This window comes from Mauremys mutica, chromosome 10, assembly GCF_020497125.1.
Source record: "Mauremys mutica isolate MM-2020 ecotype Southern chromosome 10, ASM2049712v1, whole genome shotgun sequence".
In the NCBI taxonomy this organism is placed as follows: Eukaryota; Metazoa; Chordata; order Testudines; family Geoemydidae; genus Mauremys; species Mauremys mutica.
In genome coordinates, this window is record NC_059081.1 from 12565499 (window position 1) to 12584444 (window position 18946).

The 18946-nt window shown below is 45.3% G+C and overlaps 1 protein-coding gene across 1 annotated transcript in view; it reads right to left on the reverse strand.

Moving 5' to 3' along the window:
* Window positions 1-14608, reverse strand: part of LOC123378715 (protein HEG homolog 1-like) — a 30490-nt gene extending 15882 nt beyond the window's left edge. The window contains exon 1 of the mRNA XM_045032825.1: window positions 14305-14608. Coding sequence (XP_044888760.1) covers window positions 14305-14608 — 304 coding nt within the window. The remainder of the gene's footprint in view (window positions 1-14304) is intronic.
* Between the last annotated feature and the right edge of the window lie 4338 nt (window positions 14609-18946).

Below are 18946 nucleotides of genomic sequence, written 5' to 3' on the forward strand. Positions count from 1 at the left end.
AATAAAAAAGCAAGAAAAAACATCCTGGCTGCAAAAAAGAAAAAAAGAGCAAAGCCCATAGCAGTTCCCTGGGTGTGTACAGTACAGGTTGAATGGAGTGAACTAAGCCCTAAAACATCAGGACAATGTCACTGCTGACTTTTAGAAGCATACGAGTTAACTTATAGCACAGACTCTTCTGCAGTGCTAGTAAGCGTAAGGAAAGAGAAATAAAACCCAATGTGTCTGGAACGTTTCTAATCATTAGAAAACTTACACGGGGCTTGATGGAACAATATTTCCAAGGAAGCTAGCCTGCTGCTTGTATGTAAAGATTAATTACTCTTTGAATGTTAAACAGAGTATCACATGGCTTGTTGCTCCATTAGACAGTTCCCAGCAGCCGGCCACACTTATTTAAACGGTAAGGCGTAAGAAAACTCTCCTTCAATAGGAACAGATTTCAGTAATAACACAGGGACTGATCCCAGGAGCTCTGAGTGATCTGCAACTCACAGATTCAGGCTCTTACATTGGAAAAGGTGTGCGGAACTCAAACGTTTCAAACTGAAACTCTAGGATAGTGAACCCTACGGCCAGAAGGGAGCATTAGACCATCACATCTGACCTCCCATATATCACAGATCACTGAACTTCACCCAGTTTCTCCTGCTTTGAGCCCAGTAACTTGTGTTTGACTAAAGCATAGCTTGGATGAGAACCCCAAAACAGTTAGGGGCGTGATTTATTTTACCACCTGGGGGAATAAACTATACCTGGTTCAGCACTTTTTTACTGGGCTAACAGCATCTCCAGCTTTTACTACACCGGTAGAGTTAAAGTGGCACAACTTTTTGTGTAGACAAGACTTTTGTTAAAAATATTCAGCCATATTTAGACTGCAAAAACAACCCAAGCCCTTCAAATAATTAATACTTGACATTTCTGGAACACCTTCCATCCAAGGATCACACAGTGCTTTACAAAATGAATGATTTATCCACATACTTCCCACCTGCCCCCATGCACCCAGTAGAAAAGCCCTGTTTTCCCCATTTTTACAAAAAAAGATGGCACAAAGAGGTCAAATGACTTGACCAAAGCCACAGGGGAAGTAAGTGCCAGAGCCAGGATTAGAACTCACGAACATGGTCTTCACAAGGTCACCCAGGAAGTCACTGACAGAGCTAAGAGCACAACTTCAAGCCCCTGACTTCCAACCACAAAACCATGTTTTCTCTTCTTAACTCAACGTTGTACTCCTTGAGCAGACAAAACACCAATGGGAGTTTTGTTTATGTTAGGAGTATAGGATCAGGCCCTATGTCACGTGCCTCCCATCCCATCACTCCTCCTCCCTCAAAAATGTTATTCCACTTCAAGACCTGCCCTCCAACAGTTCTTTGCTCTTTAAACTCATTCCTACTCAGCACCTTATTCTGGGCCACTCCCAAGCTGATTTGTCTTCAAAACCTGAAAAAGGGCAGCACAGCACTTGCAAATGCTCCCTTGGGAGTGAATTTTTAAACACTTATTTACCACTGTCTCATTGCTTTTTAATCCCATTGTGTAACAGGGATCACATTAACATGACGCACGTCTGCAGTAAAAAGCTTCTTTGGTGATCAGACACTGCTGATTTGCGATGGCTTTTAATCAGCCTCACAAAAGTGTTTATCGCTTTGCATGCAGCAACACAGCAAGCATTATCCCACTGATTGAGCTGTTTGCTGGGAGCTAATAATCCATCTCCAGCAAAGGACACCTCAAGTGATTCCTCTGTGCATCTCTCCACATTGCTTCCAGACAGTAGCTGAGTTCCCATTGCACATCTCGGCTCTCTTTGGGAAGCAGGACTGCAGCAATGCCGCTACCCTGAGTTCCTTCCAGTCACATTCTTCCAACACATGGTCTGGGAATGGTATACTGCTTTGGTTTGAACTGTACTTGATCTGAACACCCTATCATTTGCTTCCCCCTAATGAGCCATCCTGCCATCTGGTGAATGCAAAGCCTAGATGCTGGAACAGCTTTTCCATTGCTAATCAAAGCACAACAAAGCCTTGTTTCAGTTGAACACAAAGATTCAGGATAGGGGAGGTGGATTACAGCATACTAAAGATCCTGTGGGTTCTAACATCTGCAGCATTCATCCCCACAAAAGCCGCAAATCAGTTTGGCTGGAGGACAGCAGTCAGTTTACTGCAAATGAGACTATTGGACTCAAGCAGATCTGTGCTCTGCCAGGGCTCCTTCTACAGCAAAGCTGTTCAGTGCCTGGAATCTCCTTGCTGATCCGTGTGCCATGGAATCTCACTCCCCTCCTTCAAATGCCTCCCACTGGCAGACCATGGCCCTGGCAAAGCACTTAAGCATGTGCTCAACTTTAAGCATGTGAATAACCCCAATGGAATTACTCATGTTCTTAAGTGCTTTGCCGGATCAAGGCCTCAGTCAGGATCTTCCAGTGCCAATCTTTACCCAGGTCTCCATTATGAAGAGTGTCTATAAACGCCCAAGCTACCTTTTTAAAATCCAAAGTCAAACAAAAAATTTTTTACCTCATTACATCTTTCAGTGTTGCAACCCTTGTTCTCCTAGTGTTTATCATCAGCCCCTTGTTGTGTAAAGTCTCATTTAGAATGTAAGCTCTGCAGAAGAGGAATTTCGTTTTCAGGATCTAACACATAAATACAGCTTTGTCTTTTCTTAGAGTCACTACAAAGGGATATGGTCCCATGTCTAGAATCAGATGACTTCGCTCATATGGCTGTTCTCTGTTAGATCTACAAAGTGATACACACAGCAGCCAAGAAAAACAAATCTTACTACATATTATGACACACAGACACATTATACCACATACTCTTATGCATATTTATTAACTGTAAAGAAAATTAATAGTTATTAAGGCCAGAAGGGACCATTATGACCATCTAATGTGACTTCCTGTGTAATACAGGCCAAAGAACCTCACCCAATAATTTCTGCGTCAAGCCCATAACTTCTGTATGAGCTATCACAGATCTTTTAGAAAGACACCCAGCCTTGATTTAAATACTTCAAGTGATGGAGAATCCACCACCTCTCTGGGTAAGTTTTTTGGTTAATACTCTCACAGTTAAAAATGTGCACTTTATTTTTAGTCAATTTTTCTAGCTTCATCTTCTATCATTAGCTCTTATGCATTTTTCTGCCAGATTAAAGAGCAATATACCATCAGAAATCTATTCCCCAGGGTGGTTACTTGTAGACTGTGAGCAAATCATCTCTTTAATTTCTCTTAGATAAGCTACATTGATTGAACTTCTTACATCTCTGACTTTACATTCTTGTCTCTCTTTTCTGAACCTTATCCAAATTTTCAACTTTTTAGAATGTTCAAAATCCCACCTTGGTGCCACAAAAAACTTACTCTGTCCCATGAGAACAGCCAGGATGATTCTGATTTTACATAGCATCCACATTGTTTGTAGGCTGTGTAATAGAAATTAAACTAGCACATCAAAACTCTGCTTCCGCTTGAACTGGGTTCAGCACTTCCTGCTCTATGCACAGAAGTGGGAATTCAGGTCAGAGTGAGAAAGTGTCTGTCAGGTTGGAAGCCGCAACAGTACAATTTTTGTCCATGACACAAACATGCCACTACTGGACAGGAACTGCTGGCTTGGCATGGGGGGAACTGGCTTAGAGTTGCAACGATGCTAAAATAGGGAGATGAATTGTGCAATGGATGCTTGCACAGTGCCTGTCCCACACTATACCCATCTCATTCTCTTATTTTCATGATTCTGCAGCCCTGTGCTGCCTTATGGATGAGAGGTAAAACTCAGGTCAATGGCCATTGTGGTCAAAGTTACTGTGACACTTTCCAAAAGACGGAGGGTTTCAAAGCCAGGGTTCTGGCCAGATTCCAGCCTAGATAACTACATTCTGCTTCTGAAAAGCCACCCACTCTTTGAATTGGGCTTAGTATAGAGCTGAGCAAATGTTAAACTTTAAAAAGGAAAAACCCAGACATTTGGCAGGAATGATAACATAATATAAATAATAGAAAGTGACAGCAAACACTTGCTTAGGAAAATAATATACTGTAAATTCCCATCACAATAACTGATGTTTTTCAATGAGAGGTTGTGTCACCCTATGAGGGAATCAACGCCTCCTCTCCCCATTTTCACCCCAGCTGTCCTGCCTTCGTCTCTCTCTGGATTACGAAGCTCCTTTGCTTCAACGCTACAGGGACCGCACTCTTTCCAGAAGGTCCACCCATAAATGACAGCTCCTCACCTGGAGGGCCACACCAGTCCCACAGGTGCCTAAACTTATTCCCTTTGTCTGTGTCCCGTTGGTCAGCCTCACGGGCAGTGGTGAGCTGGCGCCGGTTCACATCAGTTCGCAAGAACCGATTGTTAAATTTAGAAGCCGGTGTAGAACCGGTTATTAAAGGGGCCAGCGGGTGGGCAAACGACCGTCCTGTCCGGCCCGCCTCAGCTCCCAGCTGGGGAGGCTCCCCCAGCCCCTTCCCCACCCCTCGCAGAGCACCAGCGCGCCAAGCTGCTGGCGCCAGCGCTCTGGGCGGCTCTGCAGCTCCTGCTGCTTTGAGCGGCATGGTAAGGGGGCTGGGCCGGGGCTGGGAGGAGGGGTTGGATAAGGCAGGGGCCAGGCAGGGAGCGGTTGGAGGGGTAGGAGGTTCTGGGGGGGCGGTCAGGGGATGGGGAACAGGGGGTTGGGTAGGCATGGGAATTCCCAGGGTCTGTTGGGGTGGTGGTGGATGGGATCGGGGCAGTCAGGGGACAGGGAGCAGGGTGAGTTGGGTAGGGAGTGGGATCCTGGGGGGCAGTTAGGGGTGGGGGGGTCTCAGGAGGGGGTGGTCAAGGGACAAGGAGCGGGGGGGCGTTGATGGGTTGCAGGTTCTGAGGGGGGCAGTCGGGGGCAGGACGTGGGGGGAGGGGAGACAGGCACGTGGGGCTTGTACTCACTGCGCAGTTCCCTACCAGGTCTTCGGCGATGGGGGGGGGGTCTTCACTCGCTCCGGGTGAAGGACCCGCCACCGAAATGCCGCCGAAAACCCGGACCCCCCACTGCCGAAGTGCCGCCGAGGACCCGGTAGGGAACTAGTTATTAGGATTTTGGGAGCTCATCACTGCTCACAGGTCATATGGTCTATGTCCCTCATGGCTGGCTCCTTGCACACTGCCCTTCAAAGTCCACCCACCTCTCCCCAGCAAGTCCCCTTTTTACCCCGTCCCCAGCGCTGCCTCTTTCACCTCCTTCTCCTCTAATCACCTTCTAGCTGCCTCTGAGCCCCCTCCCAGCTCGAGCTGCCTTCTCATTAGCAGTATCTCTCCCCAGGACAGCATCCAGGTGCTGCATCACAGCTGTCGGCCCTAACATTACTCCTCTTGGTCAAAACTGCAGCAAGTGATAGTGCCAGAGCTACTACACCTGTTCAGCCCGAAATGAAATGCTTTCTTTAGGCTGCATGCTGGGTTTTAACATCTTTTAAACAATACAAAAATAAAATAAAATAAAAATAAATAAAATAATGGTTTTGGCCGAGAAAAGTTTAGTCTGAAAAATTTTGCCTTGCTCTGATTTAATATTCAATCACTCACTGTCCTGTGCACTGTTTAACAACTGCCATATTTCACCCCTGCGGTGGCTACATTGCAGTGGTGGGCTATGATATTCAGCCCTGGAGGATTCTTGCTCACTGGCCAGCCATGGGGCTGGTGGAAACCAATCGCACCCAGAGTGAGACTGATAGCAACTAGCTAAGCCTTACCCCACAAGCCCTGCCTATGAAATGAACTATTCATGAATGTCAAGTATCAGAGGGGTAGCCGTGTTAGTCTGGTTCTGTAGAAGCAGCAAAGAATCCTGTGGCACCTTATAGACTAACAGACGTTTTGCAGCATGAGCTTTCGTGGGTGAATACCCACTTCTTCGGATGCAAGTCACTTCTTGCATCCGAAGAAGTGGGTATTCCCCCACGAAAGCTCATGCTGCAAAACGTCTGTTAGTCTATAAGGTGCCACAGGATTCTTTGCTGCTTATTCATGAATGGCATGCTATTATAGCACCAGCGATGCCTCACTGACCCTCCCATAGCTGAGCTATCCAACTTCCCAGCAGCAGAAGATGGGATTTGGGAGGAGATCGGAGAAAAATGCAAATGAGTAGACAAGCCGCTTAAGGAGAAATTAATCCCTAGGACAGATAAGGCCCCCACCCACCCCCCCTGCTCCTGGAAAAGGATGATGATCTAAACTGCACTTCCTAGATGAAGCTATAACCATCTGCCACAGGAAGTAGTGATGGTAGTGCTGAGGGGGACACTGGAGGGTGTATCCCTTCCAAAGGTTGAGTTAGTTCCTCTCTCCTCCTACCACGCAGGGGAAGAAACACTGACTAATAATCACTTGATGTAATGAGCAGCTTTCAACGTGCGGCTAACACTAGGCCATCTGTGTGATTACCGTGTACACAAATACATACACAGATAATTACACACACCTCCTTTGTGAGCATTAGGGATGGGGACAGGGGATAGGTATTTGTGTCTACAATTTTCACTGGCTTTTTAAATGCCTCAGGGAGGCTCAAGACTGCGTGCCTTCTCCAGGCTCCCTGATCATTTCTCCCTAGGGACTAATTCTGCAGCGAAGAGATACTCAGACGAGATTCGCCCTGATGAACTACGGTTCCCAGCACCTTAGAGTTCAGCTTCACGTCTGCATCATGCCACCAATGCAGACAAGCCTAGGACAATGGAGAATGGCAGGACTGCACTGTAAATCTCATTGCTGTCAGTCAGGGTGGACATAGAGAGAGGGTCAGATCAGAAGGATGGAGAGATCTTTGGCAGGGTTTACACCCACTTTGCATACGTCTGAATGGCTGCATCGGGAACAATGGGAGAATCAGGCCCAGGATCTGCTTGAAATCTGTTCACGCCACAGCCCTGGACGTCCACCCACAGTGCACAGGCAGGCACCAGCTCATAGCGATAGCTCTGGTATTCTCTCGGAATCAAGTGACAGACAAGTTCAGGCTTTAATCCAGCATGTGATCTGAACTCATCCATTGTGGTTTCTTGTGGCGATATGAACGCTGCCCTCGTTACTAATCCTTGGGGCTGAATTCCGAAGATCTTTAATATTAAAAAACAGGACATTCTGGCAGACTATATTCTATTAAATGTATCTAAATACAAGTCAACAGGCGTGCAATTATAACCATTCTAGTTCTTTCATTCCAGTACAGAATTTTCCTACTTCTTTATGTTGATCCTTTCATGTGTCCACATTTGCTTTTTCTGCGTCCCCACGTATGACTGTCTTCATGATTATTCTGAGCTCTGATCATGTTACCACTCTAAGAAACTGATTTTCAAAGAGCCTTTATTTCCTGGGTAGTCTGCCAGTCTAATACTACACCACCAGCCTGCATTTGATAAACGAGCCAATAATATTCTAAAGAGAATTGAAATGTAGTGCTTAGCCCTGTAACCGAATCCGAATCAAACAATGATGAATGTTCAGATGCCTAAAGCTATTCAGGGGCATTTTTATAAGGTCTTTTAAAACTTGTGCCAAAGGTAAGAAGCCTTTTGAAGATGTCTTTGTGAATTACAGCTGCTGAAACACTCCTCTTTGTCCTTCTAGACGCGGATGCAATTATGCCCAGCTCCCAAAAAAGAAGATAAGTGATAAATTACAAGAGCTGTATTATGCCTCACGATCAAGGTCACCCATTTGAATTTATGAGCAAAGCAGGTAATGTGCAGTTTGATGGTTTGTTGATATATCTTTCATGCAAATGCGTTTACAACATAGCCGTTGGAAATGACTTTAATATGACAATGCTGTTTGCCTCATTTAAGCATAATTTCATGTGATTTTGGCAGCCATATTACCTTGACCTGTGAGCTTATCAGATCTCACAATCTAAGCAGGGTCCGACCTGGTCAATGTTTTTGGAGATCTCCAAAAAATCATTCGGATACACCAGAAAGTCGTGTTAGTAGGTGCTTCCCTTCTCTCCAAGGCAGTATTGATGCCCAATATGGGGCTCTTTTGCGTAGCACTGAGATCCTGGGTCCAGATCTGACCTTGTGTGAATTGTCATAGCTCAGCTGAAGACAATGCAGCTCTAACACTGTCCACCCGCTGAGGATTCAGCCCTGAGTCTTTAAAAGATTTTCCACAACAGTAAGTGTGTGAACGCCGGTATCCTTACAAACTGTGCTGTGGCGAACAGTATTCTGTAGAGCCGAATCCCTCTGCCGATTTCAGCTGGAGAAATTCCTTTAACTTTCTCCTCAAACAACTATGCTGGCATGTGGCAAATACAGAATGGCTGCCACTCACCACCCCAGAACTGGCTGCACATCAGTGGCAGGGTGAGCAAAGACTCAGGTTGTTTGGGATCCCTTACATTGAAAGGCATCCCATAAATCTGAGCTGATATGATTTAGTCCATCTTGAATGAGACAGAATTGCTGATAGAGAGAGTCCCACATGCTCACCCGACATGATGACTATAAGAAATGCAGGATATCTATGTAACAAATGTTATGTTTTATGAAACGTTCATGGTTACAGACAACAGGAAAGATGGTACTTGGAACAATTCATACATTATATAATAAAGTGCTTGGATCACTAATGATGTAACCAAGGTTATGGGAACAGTTGTTAAAACTACTGAGAAAATTAAAACAAACCAAAATATGTAAAGAAAGAAACAAGACAGGGAACATCTTTGTTACCATTTATAAAAGGGAAACAGGCACTAATAAATCAGCTTACATAGAGGCCTAGGTGTATGACTCTTGACTGTAATGCCAAAGGCCCTGGCTTCAAAGCCCTCATGGCAGAAGTGAAAATTATCTATAGCCCATGTTGTGCAAGAGGTCAAACAGATGATTGTTTTAATGGCCCCCTCTGCCTTTAAAATCTCTCAAGTCATAGTTCAGTGCAAACAGGAGAAACGTAAAATAACCTAATTGTCAATCATAATAATGAGGGGGGAAATTGACCTTATATCCTAGGAATCTGCATTAAAAACTAAACAATGCACCTGCCTTAAAAGAGTTTTTACTTTACTTAGGGATAGACCATTACACTGTTTTTCTCTTTGCTCCCCAATATTCTGTGATCTCCTTGGCACTTCAGTAGATTAGGTTTGAGAGCAATGTTACAGCAATGCAGGCAACAGCTATGTTAACAGCTCGGAGAAACTGAAGTCTGCAAAGCTTCCTTTCCTCGAGGGAGCTGCATTTTTCTAAGATTATATTATTACTTGGGCTGGCCACTCAGCAACTCAGCATCATTTCCCTTTTGGGTGGGAAAGTTCTCTCCTCATCCTCTGACTCTAATTATGATTTCAGTCTGAAAGGATAAATGTAAACTCTGCATAAGCAAAGTACAACAAGAAAGCAGTGTCCCGTGTAGCAGCAGCAGGATATTATGGCGTGTATGGCCTGTGACGCCTTAAAATACAGACATACATCTGTACACACACCTATTACGTCTACACAAAGAGAGGGAAGCCTGGCTGGCTATTACAGAACAATTTCCCACAAATATGCACTTGAACTGTCAATACGTTCACTTAGACTGGGTTTGTGCCCCTCTTACATCTGCTCCCCATGAATACTCTTGCCAACGAGTTTACTAACATTCATGGAAATAGCGCATTTGAAGTGACAATTGCAAAATGTCCACAAAGAGAGAATTTTGAACATGTAATAAAAATAATACCTAGCTCCTATACAGCACTCTTCATCAGTAGATCTCAAAGCACCTAACCAAGGAGGTTAGTAATTGTGAGTATTCCCACAAGAAACTGTCAATCAGCCAATCAGGAAAGAGAAAACACACCATAGGACCTAGAAGTCAAATCAAATGTAAATAACAGAGCCCCCATTTGGGATATCAAATGCTTACAACAACAAGCTCCTTGCACACAATCTGCAGGCTAAGAATTACTCTCATCTGGTGAGTAGTTCTGAATAAAGACATTGGTTTGGAGAATCCTCAGGTAGCTGGTTAAGTTGCCTTTAAGGCTGCTTTGCTCCACCAAAGAGTAACAATTCAGCCTTAGCAGGTGGCAGGAACCAGTCCCGTGCCTTTTTACAGAAACTCAGTGTGGGCCATGGAGTGAGTGGATTAATACAGTTTGAATTAACAAGGTGCTAGAGTGTGAGTGTGTATGTTTACAATAGGTGTGTGGGGGGGGGGGGGTTGCAGGTAGAAAGATACCTTACTTCAAATGGGAGCAGGGGAAAAGACCTTGTGAGCTTCCAAAATGCCACCTTAACACACACACCCTCCCAAGAAAACACAAATTATTTTGGGGAAGTTCTATAGCCTGCGTTACACAGGAGGTCATACTAGGAGGCCACAATGGGCCCTTCTGGCCTGGGAATCTATATAACATCATTATCCTCACTCTAAGAAAACAAAACAGAAATCCCTGAGCGTTTTAGAACTTTCTGCTGCCCACTCAGATTAAAATACAGCAAGCCTGGGCTTTTCAAAAGGACTTAGCACTGTGTGCTGGGAACAGAGTTAGGTCAGCGCTGTGCCTTTTTGAAAATCCCGGAGTGAGTGCTCATTTGGCAAGTTCCACTTTTATGTCAAAGTTGTGAAAAGGAAAAGTGGAGAAAGCTGAAATGCTCTGGGGCAGAAAGGATGGAGGCTGCTTTGCCATCCGACACTCTGGCTTATACACCCCCGCAAACGGTTTTATTTATACTCATTTTTGAAATCTATATACTTAACTTGGCGAGAATGCATGCAATTCTGGCAGCATGGCCTCTAAGCAGGGCTCTTGCTGGGATTTCAGAGAAGTTGGGGAACAGGAAAATCTGAAAGTTCTTAGAAGGAAAATAATAGAAAGCCCAGGAATAGCTTTTCCAGGGTACAGACACATTATTGCTGCACAGGTGGGTTTTTTTTGTTTGTTTGTTTGCCTTTATAAGAAAGCAGTTTGGGGTTCTTAAATTGTGCTTTTATTGTATTTCACTCACGTTTTTACTACACTGTGAAAGAGCCGCCCCGCAACCCCCGACTGTGAGCGTTTAATAAATAAAATTATTATTGTCAAGTGAAGTACTGTTAAAGCCTCAGTCCTTCAGCTTTTACATGCTCGTATGATCAATGGTCCTGAACACAATTTTCAGGTCTCTCACGCCATTACGACTTCAAGTTTTATTCACAGACTTTAAGGCCAAAAGGGACCTTTACAATCTGACCTTCTGCGTCACACAGGCTGAAGAGCCTACCACTCTGCCAGTAAAATCTGCCAACTAACTCTAGCCTTCCAAGGAAACAGCTAATGCTCACACACAATTGACTGGACATTTTGTTTATACTTTCCAATACATGGTGATTCACAATGGGTCAGAACTAGGGGCCAGCAATAGAGCTGGGCAGGAAATGGTTTTTGCGATTTCATAAATTTTCCCATTCCGCTTTGGGACAACACCAAGACCTTTCAAAGTTTTTTTTGCAAAAACGAAAGAGAGGGAGACCCACCCCAGAATAGCCAATAGTGTGATGCTTAGTCCACTTATCTGGGATGTGGGTCTCCAGAGACTTAAACCTGGGGCTATTGGCTATTCTTGGTAGAGTTTCTCGCTCTTGTTTTAAGCAGAAATCCATCCAGGCCTTGGGAAACCCTTTCCTGATGAATGTTTCATTGAAACCTGTATAGTCTCAACCAAAAAAACAACAACCCCAGTTTAGAAGATTCGGCATTTTCTGGTGAAAAAACGGTCCGTCAAAAAACTCTTGACCTGCTCTATCTACCATTGTTTTCCAGTGGTGTAAAGAAATCTCTTTCCAAGAATGACTTGAAATATCACAGTTCTGAAGAAGCAGTCTGAAAATGTAAGACTTCTGCCCGACAGCAGCAAGCCAGAACCACAACCTCTGAACAAGTCCTTTTCAAGTTGTATGCTGAAACCACAGTCAAACAAAAGTCATTTCACACAGAGCGATTTTCTGCTGCACCTCAGGAAAAACAAGTCAGTTTCAAGATCAAACTTGCACTTGCTTCATTTATGGCAGGCGCACAAGCTCTGTAGCAAAGACTCCAATGAACACACCCCCAAAGGGAACCTTATTGCAGATTAGGGCTTAATACGGTACAGACTGTGCGATCACACACAAAGTGAACTCCCATCTTCTCACAGTACAATTTAATTTGACAAGATACTCAAGTAACTGCCCCACAATACACATCAGGGACAACAGTGGAAGTGTTACAGCAAGAAAATGTGAGGACTAGAAAGTTAAGGCCCTGACTCTGCTGAAGGCTAGGATTCGTCAAACTTGGAGTTTAGGCCCAGTGTGGCCACAGAATTCCACAAATCACTTAATCCTTCTGTGCCTCACTTCCTCGCTGGTTAAGCAGGGATGGTGTGATCAAGATCCATTAATGTTTGTGAGGTGTCCAGTTGTTACAAGAAGGAGTGCAATAGACAAGGAAGGTAGAGGGTGGTACCAGCAAGTGCCAGGGTGCAAACTGCCTGAGATCTTAAGCAGCACTGGAGAGCAGGGGTTTGAGTTCTAGATTTAAACAACTGATCCAGGAGGCTGGGAGAAAGAAACAAACTGTTCCAGACACAGAGTATGTTGGGCAAAAATGCCATCGTCATCCTTATCCGATCAGCACTGTTAACTCTTTTGATACTTACGTAAATCACATTCACAGAGGAACTCATCCAGGGCAGGGTACAATGGCAGGAGTACGTCACATGGGCATTTCTCCTAATCCAGCATCAATTAATGCGCTGTGAGAATAAACCTTCAGCACTGTTTTTCCAGCCACAAGAAAAATTGCAGCTCATTACATTACCTGGTTTAAACTTAAGCGGTGGTTACTGAGTGGCTGGGACGATCGTAGGAAGCCTGCTGGACTGCCAGGCGTCTGTGAGGCCTGTGATGGCTCTAACAGTTTGCAATGCAAGACTGAAACCATCAGAAATAGCTTCTGTAATAGCACCTATAATAAAGTATCTCATCTCACATTCATGCAATGCTTATTGCAATAACCCCGCATATGACAGATTCATTCCATATTAATGTAGGTGTCATACTCACAGTGAGTCTGGATTACAAACATTTGCATTTCATCATTCATTAATCTGCCATTAAAATAAATGGTTACTGATTCCAAACCCACTTAAGTCAATGGAAAGACTTCCATTAACTTCAGGGGACTTTCCATCAGAGCCTTAATGCCTGTAAGGATCTGGGAACAAGTAGCTCTCACTCCCCTTCTCTTTTGTTCCCCTGATGAAGCAAAACTAAATCCATATAATTTGTAGGAGAGATAGCTCAGTGGTTTGAGCAGTGGCCTGCTAAACCCAGGGTTGTGAGCTCAATCCTCAAGGGGGCCATTTATGGATCTGGGGCAAAAATCTGTCTGGGGATTGGGCCTCCCTTCCTCTCCCATCTCTGAAGCATTCTGGGAGAGGCGGCAAGCTTAGGGAGCAGGATTTGGGAGGGGGCTTGTGTCCTCAAGCTGGCTTCAAATCTCCCTCCCACTCAACAGTTAGTATTGATCACGTGATTCCCTCCAGTCCATGAGCCTGATTTCTGTTGCCTGCACCTTATCTAATCATTTACATTCAAGGTGCATCAAGCAGTGTGTCTCTGTACTGTACCTGGAAGACCTGTGCACTAACATGCTCTGCTGTCTTGTCCCCTTCCCTACTCATCCTTACATGAAATGTAACTTAAATGATTTTTTATGCTGCAGATTTGTAGTCATAGAATATCAGGGTTAAACTGTTAAGATACCAATGACAGACATATATTCAATAACTAGAATATGAAAGAAGAGTATAATATGCTGAAAATAGGGATTTTCGGGATGGGTGAGTGGGATAAAATAGGGACATGATTAATTAAAAAACCAAAACCAACTCTTCCTCCCCCTCCTCCCTGGAAATGTATTGGCCTGGAGGAGATTTTTGCAGAGGGTGGGGAGTTGCAATGATTTTGCTCCCAAAATAGCCACACAATTGGCCCCGGGTCTCTGCAGCTGGCTTCGGTGCTGCCCAGCCCTGCCTGCCCTTGCTGGGACGCGGGATGATCTGATCAGCCCCCCCAAAAAACCAACCCTCCCTAGGGCAGCGAGCAAGGGCTGGGAAAAGGGGGAGCCCTCTCCAGGCAGGGCAGCGCCTTTGCTGGAGCCCGAAGGGTGCCAGGGCTCAGGGGCACACAGGGGCGAGCTGGGTGGGGGCCTGAGCGGCAGGGCACCCCCACCCCCTCCCCAGAGCAGCAGCTCTTGTGCCTCACTCACCCGGGCTGCTGGTGTGTCCTCCCGCGGCCGGCTCCGAGGTGCTGCCGGACACTGGCGGCGCCCAGGGCACGGAGCTCTCCCTCTCCCAGGGAGGCAGCCGGGAAGCAGCCGCCGCCGCGGCAGCAGCAGCTGCAGCAGAGACGCCCCGGCTGGAAGAACCCTGCGGCCCCGCGGTGGCTCCGCTGAGCGGGGTCCGAGCAGGGGGGTCGCTGGAGGCGGCGAAGGGGCCCGATCCCGCAGAGGGCTGCAGCAGCAGCAGGAGGAGGCTAAGTTGGCGCAGCAGCAAAGTGCACGTTGCTCGCATGATGCCGCCGGGGGGCTTCGCATGCCCGGCGCAGAGGCCGGCTAGTAACATTAATACTGATTATTAATGAACCCGGGTTAGAGTATGGGGCGGGCGGGCGGGGGGGAGGGAAGGAAGCAGGAAGATCAAGGGGAAGCAGCGGCAGCAGCAGCCCCTGCCTTAAAAGTTCCTCGGGTCCATGGGGCGGCTGAATGGGGGGATTTCATGGTCGAGCCCCCGAGGGTAACACTAGTAAGTGACTAACCGCCTCATGCTAATTACATGGAGCCTGAAAGTAAAAGGACAGGCACAGGCTCCTCCTAGAGGTTGACATCACCAGCCCAAGCCGCTTCCCCGGCTCGGCTGGTGCCCTGGCCAGCCCTCCTCCGCAGCCCCAGCCCGGGGAGAAGGGGTCGGGGGCTTTGCAGACCGGGGAGGGCGGGGACAGGGGCACCTCGGCTTTGCCCTACGGCCTGAGACATGAAACGTGCTGCAGCGATGCCACGCGTGGGACTTCCCCTCCCGCAGTCAAACCAGGCTCCGGGCTGCACGGGAGAGGGACAGCGAGGGGGTTTTGTGAAAGCATCTGATCCCACACGGTTTCTCGTCTGTTATTTACTTATCATGAGAATAACAATATGGTCTATATGGATATTTCCCCCCACACACACACACACACACGTTGTTCCTGCCCCTGGACTCCCACCTTCTCCAGCTCGGTCTGAGATTGCAAACTGGTGCCAGAGGAGGTTCTCTTGAGCCCATTGGCAGCACTCAAACAACAACAAGGTCCTGGTCTCTGCAGGGGTGATTTTATCCCTACACCCTGCTTGCACATAAATACAAATGCATATATAACTAAAACGTTTGTGTGCGAGTTACCATGGAGTAAAGGGTGTGGGACATGGTGTCAAACCCGTAGTCCATCAAGTCTGGTCTCTTGTCCCTTGGCAATGACCAATACTGCTTCAGAAGCAGATGAATATCTGCCCAGTTGTACATCTGTCCAGTTGCACAATGGTAAACAAGAAGGAACAATTTTTCTCCTGACCCTTATGATGTTCATCTGAGTCCATGAAGCATCAGATTTGGTTGCCGTCTTAGGACCCAACATTTAATTCCCATTGAAGCTGCTCAGGAGGTGCCTTTTGCAAGATCAGGCCCCTAGCATACATAATTGCACATTCTTTTATTGGCTGTAAAGTTATCCGGCCCTGTTTTAAATTCCAGGAGAGCATTTGACTCTGCAGCCGCCTGCAGTAGTGAATTCCACAGGCTGGCTGCATGCTGTGTGAAGGATTTCCTTTTATTTTTTTTTAATTACCTACCATTAACTTCATTGAGTGACCCCTTGTTCTTGTAATGTGAGAGCCAATATAAAGGATCAGCAGATTCGTTTTTACTATACTATTTGTAACCCTAAATATCTCACTTACATCCCTCTAAGTTTTCTTTTTCCAAGTCTAAACAAATATAGCCTGGGTAGTTTCTCCTCATATGTAAATCCTGACAGACCTCTAACCTTCTTCTCTGCCTTTCTCTGGAGCTTTCCAATCTCAGATTTAACTTTCTCAAAGTGCAGCCACCAAAACTGAACACAAGGCTCCAAAGCAGGGTGCCCCATTGTTCAGTATATTGTCACTGGAGTAACACAACAAATCCACAACAACCTCGACATTCACAGCCGCCACTGTGGCACACACTATGGCCGCTGCATCTTTCCTAAAGCACAGTCAAGCTAAAGTAGAACCAGGTTAGCTGTATAGGGCCTATGAGTGTGACACACACAGTTGAACAGTTCTGGTTCCATCCAGTAGAGGGCAGCGGTACCCATGGACACTAGCCAGTCCATTACAGTATGGTCGATATTGTTTTCTGTCCTTTTTAAAAATGTACTCTGGCATTACATTTGTTTTTAACTACTACTGCATGCTGGACAAACATCTCTTCATTGAGTCCAACCACTCCCAAATCATTGGGCACAAAGAATCATGCATGATCGGTGCCCATTGGTGCATGATCTTCAACATTCCCCCCCCCCCCGCCCTGCAGTTATGCATTACCTTACCTCCACCATTGTGCTCCGTAATCGCCCCATGTGGACTGTCTCATATGCCTCTGTGCTTTTAACAGACTTACCAAAGCAACTTTGCAATTCACCATTATCAGAAATAACTTCACTGAACTTCTCTGATAAATATATTGAAATTAAACCAGTGCAAAATGCAGAACCCTAAGGCATCCAACTATTAACCTTTTCTCCACTCTGCTCACAACAACTTTTGGTTTCCTCTTGTTAAAACCCAGGAACCGAGTCAATGTAGACAGTTTTTAAAGTATTAAGAAACCGAAGCAAACAAATCACAACTACAAATCTCACATTGTACCTAAAAGACTCTAATTTATGACAAATTTGACATGAGTGAACTAGGCACCAGGCAACTAAATGAAATGATTACGAAGCAGGAGGGTAATTACTAATGCACGAGCTGAAATGGGACGTCAATTTATTTCTCAGCTATTTCTCAACAGTTTTCCCATTCATTGTTTATTGGATAACTTGTTTAAACAATCAATGTGAGGTAAAAGGAGGCTATTCATACTTAGCTAAGGTACCTCATGGGGCTATACTAAGGCTTAGTTAAAATTTTTAAAATACTTTAAGATTTTTTGGATGGACTGTGAAAGTACCCATCCTATTTATACACACTGAATTTTCTGGTTTTGCATGAAATGCTAAACTGCCCCTTTGTTTCCTGCCCCTAATAATTATGATTCTTTGTAAACTGCTTTTAGTTGCTGGAATGAAAGTCTCTATAAAGAACAAACATTAGGTCTCACTACATCCTGTGAGGTAACGTTAGGTCTCACTACATCCTGTGAGGTAGCCAACTCCTATTTTAGAGATGGGGAAAGCAAGGCAGGGAGATGCAGTTTGCTATGCCCATGGTCAGATAGCTGGAGTAGAATATAGCCCAGACATAAAGTGACCACAAAACTTACTCTAGAGCTGAACTTGGCCCTAGGGTCATTACACTGAGTTGACTGCTCTACCACACCAGAGAACACTCCCCCCAGTTCTAATCCAGTTCATTGTTCCCTGCCATAATTGTACTCTCTGAAATTGTAAATCCAACAGGTAGGAGGCACAATATCAAACGCTTGCCTAAAAATCTCAATACATTATTCTGACTGTTTTGCTCAACAGGCGCGTTGAGAACAAGATCAGAAACAGATGAACACAAAATACTCATTCCGGGAAAACAACTGAATTATACTGTGTCAGTACTAAGTATTTCAGTCTTCCACTGTACATATTGCTTAGCTGGACCACCGTTATTTGACACTGAAATAACTTTAAAATCAGACAAATGAGAGCTAAAAAGAAATATTAATTAAAACCACAGCTGAGCTCAAACTTCAAATGAGGATCTGAACCTTTCCAGAATTCTGGAGTCAGGTTGGATAAATCCCTACTCAAAAGTTTCCAGGAACATAGGTATACAAGAGAAGTGATCAAAGCCATATATATATAGAGAGAGAGAGAAATATATATAGAATTTAAGAACATAAGAATGGCCATACTGGGTCAGACCAAAGGTCCATCTAGCTCAGTATCCTGTCTACTGACAGTGGCCAATGCCAGGTGCCCCAGAGGGAATGAACCTAACAGGTAATGGTCAAGTGATCTCTCTCCTGCCATCCCTCTCCACCCTCTGACAAACAGAAGCTAGGGACACCATTCGTTACCCATCCTGGCTAATAGCTATTAATGGACTTAACCTCCCTGAATTTATCCAGTTCTCTTTTAAACACTGTTATGGTCCTAGCCTCCACAAACTCCTCAGGCAAGGAGTTCCACAAGTTGGCTGTGCGCTGTGTGAAGAAGAACTTCCTTTTATTTGTTTTAAACCTGCTGCCCATTAAATTTACACACACTCAAAGTTAAGTGTGCAGCAAAACACCAGGAAATGTTGAATTAAGGGTATCACATTGTCCTTGACCTAGTGGCATCCTAGTTAAGCTTAATATAGATGGAGAAAAACAATAATAGGAGACATAGGTCCCATACCGCTTCATAGGCTGTAACCATAGCACCTCAAGTCCCATGCTGTTGCCTGGGGAGTAATGCTTGGATTTGCCTTTTACAGCCCACAGTGTAATTAGCCGTTGGTGTGCAGAGTTGAGCTGTGGCTAACTGGAACATAAAAGCACATTAACAAGAACAAATACATTTAACAAGTATCTGACATAAAACCGTGGGGAAAACGTGCCCTCTCTCTGCCATATTTACAGTCACCGCTGGTACTGTATTAGCAGGCTCTTGAAATGAAAATACCCATATTCACACTTCCCCAA